At 41.6% G+C, this 16,419-nt stretch overlaps 1 protein-coding gene across 2 annotated transcripts in view; it reads left to right on the top strand.

Moving 5' to 3' along the window:
- The first annotated feature begins 396 nt into the window (after positions 1–396).
- The window catches only part of adamts9 (ADAM metallopeptidase with thrombospondin type 1 motif, 9), a 30,306-nt gene continuing 14,283 nt past the window's right edge, over positions 397–16,419 (top strand). For both annotated transcript variants that reach the window (XM_029277180.2, XM_065955046.1), the window contains exons 1-21: positions 397–701; positions 1,001–1,404; positions 3,057–3,219; positions 5,246–5,583; positions 6,694–6,777; positions 6,884–7,008; positions 7,156–7,196; positions 7,288–7,393; positions 8,476–8,622; positions 9,179–9,320; positions 9,719–9,823; positions 10,780–10,925; positions 11,413–11,594; positions 11,742–11,878; positions 12,727–12,844; positions 12,982–13,077; positions 14,091–14,257; positions 14,510–14,639; positions 15,571–15,697; positions 15,792–16,002; positions 16,129–16,293. In XM_029277180.2, coding sequence (XP_029133013.2) covers positions 605–701; positions 1,001–1,404; positions 3,057–3,219; positions 5,246–5,583; positions 6,694–6,777; positions 6,884–7,008; positions 7,156–7,196; positions 7,288–7,393; positions 8,476–8,622; positions 9,179–9,320; positions 9,719–9,823; positions 10,780–10,925; positions 11,413–11,594; positions 11,742–11,878; positions 12,727–12,844; positions 12,982–13,077; positions 14,091–14,257; positions 14,510–14,639; positions 15,571–15,697; positions 15,792–16,002; positions 16,129–16,293 — 3,231 coding nt within the window. In that variant the 5' untranslated portion in view covers positions 397–604. The remainder of the gene's footprint in view (positions 702–1,000; positions 1,405–3,056; positions 3,220–5,245; positions 5,584–6,693; positions 6,778–6,883; positions 7,009–7,155; positions 7,197–7,287; positions 7,394–8,475; positions 8,623–9,178; positions 9,321–9,718; positions 9,824–10,779; positions 10,926–11,412; positions 11,595–11,741; positions 11,879–12,726; positions 12,845–12,981; positions 13,078–14,090; positions 14,258–14,509; positions 14,640–15,570; positions 15,698–15,791; positions 16,003–16,128; positions 16,294–16,419) is intronic.

The raw sequence follows: 16,419 nt of genomic DNA, 5'->3' as shown, positions 1-16,419 counted from the left end.
CGGCTCTGCACACTGTGGAACCACTCACAAAAGTAATCGAATGGATTTGAGTATGTCAATGTGTATTTCAAACTTAGCCTACAGTATCATGCATAATAACAAAGTCAGTTAATTGGGTCATGCAATGGGGGCCCTGAGTGTGGATCCTGCATTGGCTGATGTTAACCTGTAAAACAGCCTGGGTGTAACCAGGACAAAATGAGCAACTCAGTCACTGATCATATCACATCATCCAAAGTGGATATAAGTGACCACTCATGTCACTACACAGTACACGGGAGTGGCCTCATTGTATCACCAGGGTACCTTGCATGAATGATCCCGCCCCTCGCTGGGAAGAAAGCTGCACAGGCTTGCAGCGGAGCCCATCGTAGTTGACTGTTCGAGCAGCCCACCCCTCTCTGCAGTATGCATGTTCGTCAGGGAATCCGCGAAGCGCTCACGTTCCAGCAGTGTACTTCCCCGGCCAGAGACCATCTACCAAAGAGCCGAGGATAATAAAAGTGGATGTGGCAGACAGGAGGCGGAAAGCCCGGAGTGACCGGAGGAATACACTATTACTACAGGAATACAGGCTGCCACTCTCCTCTGAACGTGGACAATCATGCATGTGCTCTTCTGGGGCTTGGGGTTCCTGCTATTCCCTGATTTCTTGAATGTAGTCGCATCTACGGGGAAATTGCTTTTGAACTCAAGCACAGGTATTGTATGCCGCTATGACAACCCGAGCATTTTTTTCTGTCAGGAAGTTGTTTTCTTACACGGAGGGCAGAGAATGAATGAGTTTTGAATGGAGCCAAGCACATGAGTTGCAGCGCTTTCTAGTACCTAAAGTCCACTATCTTCTACTTGCACAGCTAAAGAAAAACAGCATGAGAAGGAATACATTAACAATCATAATCAATCTATTCACACACCTGCGTTCTTTGCTTTTTTTTTTACTGATGCTACTGGACTACATAATACTTAATATTGCCATTCATCTGCTTCTATTCCTCAGTAAAAGACCAGATCGGCGTTTATGAGATTGTAACACCGGTGCGGGTGAATGAAGCCGGTGACAAGTTTCCAACCAGTGTGCACTTCAAGAGAAAAAGACGAAGTTTGGACGACAGCACTGGGAATACTACGGATCACTGGGCCTCGCCAAATATTCACTACAGGATATCTGCTTTTGGACAGAATTATCACCTCAATCTCACGCTGGATTCGGGATTTATCGCCCCTCTTTACACTGTGACAGTACTTGGAGTACCCAGAGGAGATAACATAACGGATTTTGCAACAGATGGGGAGGTAGAGGAGGATGAGGAGGAGGACACGGAGTTAAGGCACTGCTTCTATAAGGGACAAGTAAATGCAGAAGCAGAACATGCCGCGGTCATCAGTTTGTGCTCCGGACTGGTGAGTTTTTACGCACGGTTAGACTGCATGTGATGACTTTACGACCGGGTGTTTTACTTTTCCGCCCCTGGTATTAAGGGGCCATTATTGCTTAAACAAGACAGAAGTTTGCCTTGGCATACAAAAAACAACAAATGTTATTTTGCAAAAAGTTGGCACGCGTTGTATTTGTATCTATGAAAATATCAAACTCAAACTTCATTTTTGCACTTTAAGTATGTTTTGATTTAATAATAAATATGCACACTAGTTGAACATTTCCTTCTAAAGAATAAAACACTTTAAAGCAAGTTGCTCTGCCTAAAGTGAAGCTGGATTTAAAAAAAAGATGAAAATAATAATAAAAAAAGTTCGAGACTCATACAGCCAACTCGTTAAAGATTTTATTCGCAATATGACCCTTTTTTGTGATACTGCCAGAGGCTAGTAAGCTTCCAAAATACTGAACTGTTCCGATTCGTGATGGTCCCAGATCCTTTGCCTATAGTCAAGTTCAATGAACACCTCTGCTCCAAATCTTGCCTCCATTCCTCGTTCTCCCGGCTGCTGGTGACGTATTTACGCACGCTAGTACAGCGGGAGTACGGGTTGTACTGACGTCATCACAAACTGGTCCCACTCGTCCCACTCCCAGGCTTGCAGACGCATTAGTGCAGGAGCGGAGCGTTGCACTCTTGAGGTTAACCATAAAAAAAACAAAAAACAGTTGTAATAAGGAAGGGGTTTATGATATAAATGCTGTGTTCTGCAAACAGCTTAAACTAGAAGAGATTACTTTATGAAGTATTGTTTCTTCAAGTGCTCTAAGTGCAAACTTATTTTTAAATCGGCAATACAGCTTGTGGCCAACATTGTATTGTAATTATACTGTGCATCCTAAAAGGTAAGGGACGTAGGAATTCCCGGTTGCCTTGCCAGCTCCCCAGGTCAATCAAGGTGCACAGTAGTAGGAATAGTGTTTTTCTCAGCAGGATGTAAGCAAGAATCTTCTTCTCGTTCCCCCTTGCTGATGGATTGCCAACTCTGCTGCAAATGTTTGCACATGCATGAAATGTTCTGTTTTTCTTATTGTAATTTTTTTCATACTATATTATCATGAATTATTAATGTTGCCCGTGCCAACTTGTATGAACCTGAACCAACAGGGCGTCCAAATGTGCTTGAGGTTGCACTTATCTTATCGGTGACATCATAGTCCTCCAAGTCACACAGTCTCAATTTAACTGGCTAAATACTAAACACTAGGCTTTCAGCATGCTTGCCAAGAAGATATAGCCCCTCTACTTTCCTGATAGTCATCACAGGTCTCCCGTTTATTCTTTTCCTCCTGTTTTGAGACCGTTCTTACTTGCATGCAAATTCACTCATTTCACCTTTTTTAATGCCCTCAGGTCTTGGCAGCTCTTATTTTCTCTGGCCTATTTACTGAACAACGAAAAGGCAACATTCCACCGTTGCTTGCCATAACTTTACTTTTCTTCAGTAAAAAAAAAAACATATATTTGCATTATAGTTGAAGTGTTTATTCTCTTACACACAGGACGTGTGTTTGTTTACCCTGTGTTGTTTCTGAAAAAGGAATTCGTTTAGCAGGACATTAATGGATGGACACCAACTTCTGTGCATATTTTTACATTTTTTTCCTTTTCCAGCTTGGCACTTTCAGGTCTCCAGATGGGGAGTATTTTGTTGAACCCCTACACAGCTATCAAGGAGAAGACTATGAAGAGGAACACACAAAACCTCATATTGTATACAGGAAGAGTGCACCCAAGAAACAATCATCTGGGGAGAACTCAGCTTGTGACACTTCAGGTACAGTGAACATTTTCGGGGTTAGCAGAAATGTACTGAAAAAAATATCAAACATTTGCTCAAATAGATGTCATTTCAGATGTAATGCATGTACACAGTATACTCACTATCACAAACACACATGCACAGCTCCTTAACCAGTATAGATTCAGAGCAATGGGGGGCTTTAGCACATTGGCTGACTCAAGCATCTGCGTCAGTTACACTTTTCTAGATAACCAGCACAATTTTGCTTCCGTGCATGGGTCTCTCAGGGGCTATATGCACAAAAGACAGTCTGAATGTGATTGGATCAAGTCAGTGATGCAAGTTTCTTCCATGGCATGTATGTGGATTCTAAGTAAAGTGTTTGCTGTTGGTGTGTCTCTGTGTATGTGGGCCATGACTTTTGAATTAGTTCTCACAGATACAAGCATTGTGTTACCCCAAGGTCTCTACAGTCAGTTCTAGCATGAACTGACAATGTCATACTAAGTCATTTTATCAAGCTAGTGAAGTATGGCACTATAGAAATACTTCCAGTCTATCTTGGTTAACATACAATAAATTCATCTATGTCTAGGGGTAAAGAAAATGAAGAAATTGGCTCTGCAGAAAAGCTCTCCTCCTGTTAAAATAGTACGCACTCTTTTACACTTTTACTTTGAATAAAATGAAAGAAATGGATTAATATGAAGAGGCTTCAGAAAACTGAACACTATGAATTTAGTTTCATAATGCTGAAGAAGCCTCCGAAATGTTTTAATGGTATGACAGTGGGATGGCACTGTTTCATATGAATGTTTATTCCATCTGTAGGCACAATATAATAGCAAAATGACCAAATCAGAGTGATGGTATGTTGTGAATGTGAACTATCTTAGTTCATAGCCTGCCTGCACTGTTCTCTGTCTACAGCTGCAGTACAGTAGTGATGAAGCTTTCCAACTCTCACACAGGAAAAGTCATTTTGAAGTTCACCCTTGTATCTTCCCATCTCAGTTTACTGGCTGAACTTCCTGTTGACTCTTGTACTTCCTCTGCCTCTTTGATAAGAAAGTCGAATAGACCCACTGCCATGAACACGCAGTGTAAATTTTATAATTAAGTCATGCCAACTTAAAACTGCCAAATAATCCCAACTTTGAAGACAAATAAATCTTCTGCAGGCAGATGTTTGGCTTTACTGTATATGTCAATGTTTGTGTGTATGTGTGAGTGTGTGTGTGAGTGTCTGAGCTTGCATGCATGCATGCATGTGTGTTTGTTTTTTTGCCTATACTTGTTTTATATATGTGTGTGTTTGTGTTCCTCCTTTTTGGCTGGCACCACAGTATGTTTGTGTGCATGTGCGTGTGTGATATCATAGCCTGAAGGAAGATACATTTGACCCACTTTTGTCCAAGTCTGTTTTGTATTTGTACAGAACTTGACTATAACCTTGTACATTTTAAGGAGTAGCAAATTGTTCTAAATCAGTTCTAAATAATGTTACCCACCCCTCTGCTGTAGTCCAGCTCAATGCTGGTGGTCCAGAAGGGTGATCTGCATGTGATAAAGGAAAAATGGCATTCAGCACTTTTGTTGCCGTGTCATGATCAAAATCAGACCTAATTCCCCTGATTGTTGAGATTTATTGCTGCCCAGTTGTTGAACTGCCTTCTTTTGGTTTGCGAACGGCAGTTTGTGCTCCATTGTTTTATGGCTGGGTGCCAGGTTTACCTAGTCTGAACTCTTTGCCCTCCTCCCCTCCTCTGAAAGAGGGAGAGAGAAATAAAAGGGATTCCAGGCAGCATTCATTTGTCAACCCACTCATCGAGCAACAATAAACAAAAGAGCAATGGAGGCAGCAACATATTTTAACAATACCCACATCTAGACAGTCAACTCACTTCAATTCATCTCAATTTTAGAATTAAGTCAAAAATTATGTCAAAAACATATTTTTACGCGTACATCTCTTTTTTATTTGTTGAATGTATGTCCTACCATTCCTTCATCTTTGTGTATTTATACATGCTTCTTTCTTCCTGACTTCTCTCACTAGGACACAAACAGAGACAGAAGAGACAAAAGCTTAAAAGAAGGCAAGTGGCTGGAGTGACCACTGTGTCCAACGGAGCCCCTGTGGTCAGTGTGGGTATATTCAGTGACTTGGAGTCACTGAGTGCCAGCCTCGCCAGCGATCCTCTGCTCAGATCACAGAGCGGCAGTTCTAGCGCTCGACCATCAAATGATAGCAGCGGTGACTCAGGACCTCACAGGAGATCAAAGCGCTTCCTCTCCTACCCGCGCTTCGTTGAAGTCATGCTGGTGGCAGACAGCAAAATGGTTGAGCATCACGGCAGCAATCTACAGCACTACATACTCACATTAATGTCTATCGTAAGTACCTTTTCATTAAAAAGCTTGTGGATGCTTGTAGGGAATATGTGGCTGGGAATTAAACGTGTGTTCATGTGCCTTAGTTATATGAACATAAAGTAACTTAGAATGTACATAAAGGTGCATTAAATGTATGTACCTGCTCAGCTGTGCTATTTGTGCTGCTAGTCAATCAGTCAGCCTTTCTTTTTTTTTTTTTCTTTTTTGTTTGGGGTGGGGGGGTGCATAGGAGGGAAAAGGGCAGCCCAGGGCAGGGGTAAACACCACTTTCAAACGACCAGGGGGAAGAGAGGGCAGCTTGAGGTAGACCCTTCCTGACAGCTTTGATGAATGTTAAAAATAAGCTCAGGTATGTCACATAGACTGCATACTCTCGTCCACTTCAAAAACCAGCTTCTGCAGGCGCCTGGGGCCGACAGTCCTCAGGAGGAGGCTGAGATGACCTATATTCTGTTCTTGGCAAAGGCTGCCTTCTCCACAGGGGTTCAGGCCATTATCAACTTGATCTTCAAATCAACCATATTCCCCGGTACCTGCTTGAAATTACTAGACTGTAGTCCATGATAGAAGCTACATCCACTCTGTTAAGTCTCTGTTTTTAAAATGTAGAACGTATCCTACACATAAGCCTAGCATCCAGGTACAAACATGTTTTCAAACTTGCACAGCAGAGACTTGTGTCAATGCTGCGTTGATGTTTTTCACACTCATGGACTTTTTTTTTTTTTCCATGCAAAAACAGAAACATTACAAAACATGACACAGAAGCTCTTCAGTTCATTTACTTGTTCATTGGTCCCCAACAGGCTTGATATCGCCTTTGTTTGCTTGTGTTAATTTCAGCAACAGTTCCATCTTTTGCCCAGAGGATGTAAATGGGAACATTGTGTTGCTTGAGTGTTAAAATGTCTAGAGATTATTTCTGGAACAGTTTAAACATATTTTTTTAAAGGAATACATACGTTTGGATGTAGTCAAAGTTTTCTGTTAATATTAATTTTTCATATATATAGTGGGGTTCACTTTGTGAAAATATCAGAAAAGTCACTTGTGTTGATACTAGTGTTAACCTCACAATGTTTGAGTTGATGTTTTGATTTCTTCATTCAGGTATCCTCGATCTACAAAGACCCCAGCATTGGCAACCTGATTAACATTGTGATTGTAAAGTTAGTAATAATAAACAATGAGCTGGTAAGCTTGTATTCATCTCCATTCTTCAGCATTTTAAAAAAGTATGTCACTTACACACTCATCAGTAAGTTGTGCCTTTGATTCATACTCCTTGCATCTTTTTCAGGAAGGTCCAGTGATTTCTTTTAATGCACAGACCACTTTAAAGAACTTCTGCATTTGGCAACAGAGCCAGAACATCCTGGATGATAACCACCATTCCCATCACGACACCGCCATCCTCATCACCAGGTGCGAGAAATATATCAAGTTATCAATTCATTTGCTGCAATGCTGTGGGTCTTGAATTGTCTAAATCTAATGTCCATCAAACTAAATCACATTGCTGTAATCATAACAGAGCCATTGACTGGCCAATTATTTGTGTCTTCACCTCAGGCAGGACATCTGTAGAGCGAGGGATAAGTGTGACACCCTTGGTACGTGGATTTGTTTTTGAATGTGCTTAAAGACTTTCATTCATAAATGTATACATCATGTGATTCAAAGCATTTTTTTCCTTTTTTTCAGGACTTGCAGAGTTGGGGACCGTGTGTGATCCATACAGGAGCTGCAGCATAAGTGAGGATAATGGACTCAGCACTGCATTCACCATCGCCCACGAACTTGGCCATGTGTAAGCACAGTGTGTTTCCACTCATTGTTTACCTCGTGTATGCCACTACTCCTGCTCTGATGAGTTTTGGCTTCAGCAAGACATTTTTTAAACTGCAGAGGTCGTTCTAGGAATCCACACAAGCCTTGCTCACAGATGTGGATAATAGAATTTCACAATTGGACTAAGAAACAACAGTCGTGTATTCCCCTTTGTTTTCTGTGTGTTTTTGATCACATCTCCCAGCCGCCTGCCTTTCTTTCTGAGAGGAATGAGAAAAGAGTCTAGAAATTGGATTTTCCCAAATTTAAACAACTTTTCAGCAAACTGCATTGTCCAAAGTCCTGAGTCAGCTAGAGCTGGGGCACAGGGAGGTGTGTGTGTGTGTGTGTGTGTACATGTATAAGGATGGGTGGGGGTGGGTGGTCCTACAGTGGAGACTGTTACGGAACTTAACAGCCTTCATCACCTCTAATAAATTCTCCCATTAACCTCTAAACAAGAGGTGGGATTGTTCTATTCCATGTTTATCCGCATCAGGTGGTGACAACATGCGTTGGGACTGATTAGCCTCAGAGCTCAGTGTTGTATGGTACCTGTCAGGTGGGGAGCTGAGTAGCTCAGAAAGAGGACTGTGGTTATTGTGGTGTTGTACTTGGTCACCACCAACCAGGGTCTTATTATTCACCCTGCAGGGGCTTGAATGCTTATACTCACTGCGCTCTGATTTTCACATCACATTATTTGTTACACAGTTGCCAATTTTCATAATTTAATAATGTGCTGTTACCACAGGCAGGCAATACAAATGCTCTGCAATATTTTCAACATCAACCCTGAATGGGTTTCCCAAAGCCAGCAGCTTTAACACTTTAAAGTTCCAGCCAGAAACAGTATAAATGCATTGATCACTATCATACTGGTTTTTCTTTTATTCACTGCAACCAAAGAGTTTTCGTAGACAGCTGAGTATCTGTGTGGCACCAACTACAATCACCAGAAGTAAAACCAGGAAAAAGGAAAGAGAAACATCGTTCAGTCCTCCTTGTGTCCTCCATGTTTTATAGAATCCTCAACGTTCTCTTGTGTTTTCTCTTTTATAGGTTTAACATGCCTCATGATGACAGTAATAAGTGTAAGGAGGATGGAGTTAAGATTCAGCAACATGTGATGGCTCCCACTCTGAACTACAACACAAACCCCTGGATGTGGTCCAAGTGTAGCAGGAAGTACATCACAGAGTTCCTCGAGTATGTCACTGTCTTTTCTTTCAAATAGATTAAAACATGCATATTGATAAATATATTAAGATGATTTCTGCTGTTGAGGTGGAAATCTCACAGTAATCTTCTTCTGCATTCGAACCCACACAGAGTGCAGTGTATTTACTTTGTACACAGTTGTTCTCCTTTTGGCAGCATCAGACACATTTCAGGATTATATACAGATTGTTGTTCATTCTTAGGGCTGTTACAGCCTCATCTCTTTAAAAGGCTCCTTAACCAACTGAGAATGATCAAGTAACTCTTTGCTGTAGGAGGTAGTAAATAGTTCATGGAAAGGAATTTTTGAAATGCTACCTCATTTTAAGTGCTCCTTTTCCACCTAACTCTGCAGATACCACCACTAACTACATAAGAAACATAATTTCTTCAAGACTGTGAGCAAGTTGTGTGTCCAGTAGGGGCTCTATATATGTACAGAAAAAAATGACCTCTCCTGCTGTACTGAGTGTGTTTTTTGTTTGTTTGTGTCTCTTGTTTTTCCTTTTTTTCTTTAAGTCATTTTATTTTTATTTCTTAATAGCACAGGGTATGGTGAGTGCTTGCTCGATGAGCCCGTTTCTAGGCCATACAGTGTCTCACAGCAGCTGCCTGGACGCGTATACAATGTCAATAAACAGTGTGAGTTGATATTCGGGCCAGGAACGCAGGTGTGCCCCTATATGGTGAGTGGAGTTGATGTGTTAATCTAAACTGTCATGTTGTACATGTAGTTCTCTGAGAGAAGTGTCTTGTGTTATAATCATGCGCTGCAGAGGTTCCTAGCAGATTTTCAAGTCTTCGGGTCATACACTATAGTAAACAACACTCGGATAGTACATTCGATGAATTTCAAAACATGTTATTTTATCACCTATAAACTCTGTTGATGACTCTGTTTGAAACCTGATTATGAGGAGGATCAGGCTCAAACCATCATATCAGACTATCTATTTAATGCATATTTACTTTGTTGACCTTTTAAAGAATTTTGTAAGAATGTAAATACAAAGTTGTCTTGTTGTTATGCTGGAACTTAAGGGTTAATGATGCGTGTTTCTGTGTTTCTGTATGTGTTTCTCAGACCCAGTGTAGGAGGCTGTGGTGCACCAGTCCTGAGGGAGCTCAAAGAGGCTGCAGGACCCAGCACATGCCTTGGGCAGACGGCACTGACTGCTCCCCTGGAAAGGTATCAGAGTCATAAAATGAGTGGAAATGCAGACAGGTGCTTTAAGTGAGGCCATGTTTGTAGTGTTTTAGATGAACAAAAGAGAAGTATGTCTTTTTTGTTGATAGAATGAGTGAGGATCAGGAGTTAGCCAGCTGAGCTGCGTTCAGTTGAAGCAGCAGTTTGAGACGTGTAAAGAGTTTTAACTCTCCATTATAACTCCACATTCCTATCCATTACGGTATGTGTTAGTTGTCATATGGTTCTGTGTTACAATCTGACAAGCTGTTCCACATTTCCTTTTTTTTTTGATCCTAAGGCTTTTTCAGTTAATTTAGAGTGGGAAAAAAAAACAAAGAAACTTGCCATTAACACATACTTCTCCTTTGGTCATTGAATATAGCTAACATGTATGTAGGTGACATGGAGTCATACATTCTGTGTTCTGTCCTAGTGAATCTTTGAAGTCTGACTTTCTTACCAACTCCCTACTTCCTGCCACTAGACTGAGAGCAGATCAAAGAACATAACATACTTTACAGTAAACACCAACCTCTCATCCCATGACATGTCAGAGCAAAGCATACAAAAGAACTAATGTTTGAGTGTGTTTGCTGACGAGGGTAAGATTATCCACCTGTTATGAGCTGAGATATATTTATTGACTGTGTGCGTGACATGTACTTGTCTTCTCACAAGGCAGACCAAGCCGTGAATGTTTTTTTCAGTTCTTCTTTTTTTCCATTTGCTTCACTGTATAATTTCTCCCAGATTAGCATCAAAGCGCGGGAGAGCAGATAGATGTGTTGCCAGCTCTACGGATAAGATTTCATACGCTCACGCTGACTGTTTCTCTCCTTTTTTGACTTTCTCCTTCTCATGCTTATTTTTCTTTCAGTCACTCACCTCATCCCTCTCCTCTCGCGCCCTCGTTCGCGACATTCATCCGACTCTTTACTGTTTCTCTGTCATTGCAGCACTGCAAACATGGCCTGTGTATAGCCAAAGAGCATGACGCTGCACCTGTGGAGGGGGCATGGGGAGTTTGGAGTCCTTTTGGTACCTGTTCGCGAACGTGCGGCGGTGGAATCAAGATTGCTGTGCGCGAATGCAACCGACCCGTGTGAGCAGTTCCTCCCTTTGTAGTCCTTCATGTCTAGTGGACCTTGTCTCTATCTTAGCTACCAAAGTCAATGTTGCATAGATCAAGCCTCCTTAAGGGAATTCTTTCCATAGCTGTTCATCAAGAAAGGCCTTCTGACCGCAGATCTTCCAGAATGGTTTCCTGGTAAAAATAAAGAGGTCACTGAGTCCCAAAGTTTCATTTTTCCCTGGTTTCCTGGCTCGAGAGAAAACTATGAGGCATGATGAGTCTGACGATGATAAAACATTGTCTTTCACACAATGTAGGTATGAGTAGTCGGCTAGTAGGTTAAAAGAAGAACAGGCAAATTTCAAGGTTCAAGGTTAATTTATTGTCATTCCAGAAACATGTGGTACATGATCATTTTAATCTGTGTTTGAAAAATGTCTAGCATCTATCTATGTTATTAAAATATACTAAATCAGACCAATGCTTAGCTAATTAAGCTCTCCAATCCTTCTCCCAGGCCCAGGAATGGAGGGATGTATTGTGTTGGTCGCAGGATGAAGTTCCGTTCCTGTAACTCTGAGCCCTGCTCCAGGCAGAAGAAAGACTTCAGGGAGGAGCAATGTGCAGCTTTCGATGGCAGGCACTTTAACATCAACGGTCTACCTCCTAATGTTCGCTGGGTACCCAAGTACAGTGGAAGTAAGAATCGCTTTTTTTCTGTTTCTGGAATCCCGCTATCTCCTTTTTGCAAGTTGGTGTCACTTGTGCACAATGTACATAATTTAGTTCTGACATTGAAATGTAATGATATAAAGTTTTATGTTCCTGTTTTACCTTCCTTTTCAGTCCTGATGAAGGACAGGTGTAAGCTGTTCTGCAGGGTGGCCGGCAGCACAGCCTACTATCAGCTCAGGGACAGAGTCATTGATGGCACACCCTGCGGACCCGATACCAATGACATCTGTGTCCAGGGCCTGTGTAGGGTGAGTCTCCATACTTGTATATATCTAGAACTCTAGGTTTGAATGTATATGTACAGCTAAATGTGTCACAAAAACTCTATGTCCTAAATATGACACCTGTTGCAGAGTTACCATGTGGAGTTTTGTAGTCTTTGCAAAGATTTCATAATTTTTTCTGAAAGCGTTTCCATCCTTTTCCAAACCAGACTGTGTTTATTGTTTTAGACCTTTGACAGATATAGTTTGAGTTTGACAGCTTGATTACTAACATACAGTGCACATCAATATGCTTCTTGAAGGAAGTAGTGGGCCACTCTGTGTACACTCTAAACCACACACAGTGTTTTGGTTGGATTGAGGTTCAGTAAGTTGGCTTTCTGGTCTCAGCAAGTGGATTTTCATTCATGCCGTGGCATTAAAACTAACTTTTCATCCTTTAATATGGAATCAAAAGTATCCACAGCCAGCTAATTACAAGCAGAGCAGGTCATGCTATTTCCAGTGTGGTTTCTTGAAGGAAATCATTTTCACATGCTTGTCAGTGATACAAATGAAAGCAATAAGTTCTTGTGTAACCACTTTATGGTTCACTGGGTTCTCTTATGATCAGCATTACATCCATAAAGAAATAGTCATGGCCGAGTATATTAATCAGATAAACCGTCCTGCAACGACATTATTACACTCTAAAACTGAAGTGAAGAAAGAGTTATTCAATAGTCACAGCTGGAGGGTGGAAATAAATACAACATTGTCATGTATTATCTCTTGTCCCTTTCCTACTGCTACCATTTATGCTGCTCCCTAATTACTCCTTTTATTATCTTATACCCCACCCACCACCCCAATCCAATGTCTTAACTGAGCAGCAAGCAGGCTGTGACCATGTATTGAACTCTAAAGCCAGAAGGGACAAGTGTGGGGTGTGCGGAGGCGACAACTCTTCCTGCAAAACGGTGGCAGGCACCTTTAACATTGTCCGCTACGGTGAGCTACAGCTTCTTTCATTATATTGATGTATCACTGTTGGTAACTACAAATGATTTTTTTTTTCCTCCATGGTGAGAGTGGATATTGGCATAAAACTTACTAGACTAATGACCGAAACCCATCACTTTTTGCAGGCTATAATGAAGTAGTACGAATACCCACTGGTGCTACAAATATAGATGTGCGTCAACACAGCTATTCAGGGAAACCGGAGGATGACAACTACCTCGGTAAGACATTCAACAACTAGTCTTTAGACACTACTGTTCGCCTGATATTTTCACAGTTAATCATCATCTGTTTACACGGCGTCAGGCCTCTTCTCACGTAATGTGAATGTAAAAGCGCCTTCTGTTTGCGATATCAAAGTTGGCACAGAGTGTGCAGGCTAACATGTTAATGAGGCATAAGTTCTGTGGGTGTCATTCCAGCGAAGTCAGTGTCTCTTGTGTGTTTGTGCAGGTGTATATTTTCTTTGGCTCTTTAAATACGTTGCTTTCTGTACCATGTGTGTATCTGTCAGTCCGTATATCACTGCTTTACACTAATGGCTGCTTTGTCAGCTATTAGTCTACACGTTGGCAAGAACAGGCTTATACTTGAGCTCAGAAAGCCCTTTGGCTACCATACCATCAAGGTCAAAATGTGTGTGTCTGCAGGAGAGTGCAAATCTGCAAATTGCTGTTGTTGTTGTTGTAGTGTTTCTTAAGTTCTGGATATGTGTGTATGTGTGTGCATGTTTTTATTTGCCTTTTCCGCTTGATAATATGACAAGCCGTGTGTAAGAGCACAGCCATAAGGGGCCCAAAGTGGAGACGATTTGGCCGGAATAAGGGCCGCTCTCCACGGTCATATTAGTGTAATGTGTGAAATGGCGAGGAAAGTAAAGGCAGGAAATTAGCTCCATAATCGCATTAGGATGAATGAGTGCAGCAGACTGGCTGTTGAACAGAACGGGACACCCCTGGATGGGACTTCTCCAGGAATCCAGGATTATTTTTACCCCATAAGTCTGTTTCCTATTGCACGTGCCTTACTGTAAATGTAATGTTAGTCAACATGATGTTAAGCAGCTCTGTCACATGGAAGCTATTGTTTAAGTCTAGCTGGTGACATAAAAACATAATTTCAATTTTTTTTTTAAAGTGTATTATGTATATTTTCATGTCATATTCAGTAAAGCTCATTCCGGCTTTTTAAATGAGATCAAGCTGAGTTAGTGCTTTCTTCTATGTCCCTGCAGCCATATCAAATAGCCGTGGAGAGTTCCTGCTTAATGGAGAGTTTGTGGTCAGCATGTTCAAAAGGGAAATCAAAGTGGGAAATGCTGTCATAGAGTACAGTGGCTCTGACCATGTCGTTGAGAGGATCAACTGTACTGAGCGCATTGAGGAGGAGATCATTGTCCAGGTAAGTGGTCCTTACAAAAGCCTTAAATGTGCCATGCAGGAGACGCCAAGCTAGAGTGCTTTTATGAGCAGTTAAACGAATGGATCCTGTGCGACCCAAAAGGTCATTTAGAGATATTTTGAATGCAAGAAAGTCTTTATGTTAATACGCTTTTACTTTTTAACTTTTGAATACATTGCGATCTATGATGTAAAGGAAAAAGATAATCTCACTATATTATAAAACATATCCCATTGCCTGTATTTTCTACAGGTGCTGTCTGTGGGGAACCTTTACAACCCAGATGTCAGGTACTCCTTTAATATCCCCATAGAGGACAAACCTCAGCAGTTCTTCTGGGATGCCTATGGGCCCTGGCAGGAGTGCAGCCGTCTGTGCCAAGGTGAGGGGGAGGCACAAGTGGTTGGCACAGTGAGGTGAAGGGAGTCATCAATGATGAATGGTTTGGCAAGAATAAAAAATGAGATAGAACTGAGTATGGAGATGTGGGAACCGCTGAGACAGCCACGCACAGGGGAGAGAGAATTGCCGGGTTAAACTTGACAGGTTCATGCTAGACATATAGGTCTGGAACAAGTGACTCAGGTTTGACCTCTTAGAATGCTGCGGCAGTTTTCCGTCTTTGGCATGACTGTGAACACATCAGAATATATGGGTGTGCAGAGGCAGATTGCAGGTAAACTCGAAAACCTTTTTATGTGTGATGACTCACAACACTTTGTCTGAGAACTTCTGTTTCCTTATTTTAAAGTAGCTTGCTTAAATAACTAACAATAACTTCCAAAGAGAAATCATTGGGTTCACAAAGCAGGATACTGTTAACCTTTATTGTCATCTGCACTTTTACGTATACCAATGCAGTAAATCCTGGCAGTCTTCTAGCACAAGCAAGCTAGGAACTAATCTGAGCAAATCTCAGTCACATAACATATGTGACATTTTTTTTTGCCTATTGGGTATGTGTTACCGAGATTCAGTGCAAGGTTGTCGACACGAGACAAATTGCAACTTGTATCAATGGAGTCCCAGTGTTTTACATTTATTGTTCTTGAGTGATGTTTTTTTTTTTTAGCCATTTAGAGAACTTGCTGTTACTTACTGGAGCTGAGATGAGTCAAAAACATTAGTGGGGATCAATTTGAGGATGAAGATATGAAACACAACCTTGAAACTGTACTCATGAGAGAGCTTAAGATATAGCAAATATGCATGTCTTTTGTTGTAATATTTCCATTTTGTTCGGTTTTATGGTAGTTCTGATTTCTTTTTTACTATATCCTCTTGTCTTAAGTTGCATTGATGTGTTTTTGTAGGAGAGCGCAAGCGGAAGATTCTCTGTAGCAGAGAGTCTGACAGGGTGGTGGTGTCAGACCAGAGGTGTCACGGTACAGCTAGACCCACTGTCATCACTGAGTCTTGCAACACTGAATGTGAACTCAGGTTTGTGTTTCATCTTAAACCAACCCAACAAGTCTTTCTTCACTTTGTCATTTAATACGTCTGATGTGGATTTGCCTGATTGCTCTTGATGCAGGTGGCATGTGGCTCGGAAGAGTGAGTGTACTGCCCAGTGTGGCCTGGGATATCGTACCCTGGAAATTCACTGTGCCAAAATCAGCCGTGCCGATGGGAAGACCCAGAAGGTTGACGACCGTTACTGTAGTGGTCAGCGCAAGCCTGATGACAAGGAAGGCTGCCATGGAGACTGCAATCCGGGTGGCTGGGAGTACTCCTCTTGGTCAGAGGTAAGATTGGTGTGGGAAACGTGGGGGTTTGTGTATTACTGTGATCCAGATGTTTGTCAAAGTTTATCCCGCGTTGTGTATACGTGTTTACACTTCTTGATGTTCAAACTTTTCATTTTGCTGCAGTGCTCCAAGAGCTGTGGTGGGGGAACCCGCCGTCGAGGGGCAGTGTGCCGAAAGGCATCTGACGCTGGCGGCGATGAGAGCAAATGCAGTCAAAGAGACAAGCTGACCGTCCAACCCTGCAACGAATTCCTCTGTCCCCAATGGAAGACTGGAGACTGGTCTGAGGTCAGTTCTGCTCTTTATTTGTTTTCTAATAGGAAATGCTACTACTGATACTGATGGCGAAAAGTATTTTATATAAAGAAAAGAAATAGAGTGAGTAGATTATGTATGATAACATTGTATACAATG

This window comes from Labrus bergylta, chromosome 5 (assembly GCF_963930695.1).
Source record: "Labrus bergylta chromosome 5, fLabBer1.1, whole genome shotgun sequence".
NCBI lineage: Eukaryota > Metazoa > Chordata > Actinopteri > Labriformes > Labridae > Labrus > Labrus bergylta.
The sequence above is the reverse complement of the archived record's forward strand: the minus strand, read 5'-3'. Positions and strand labels throughout refer to the sequence as shown.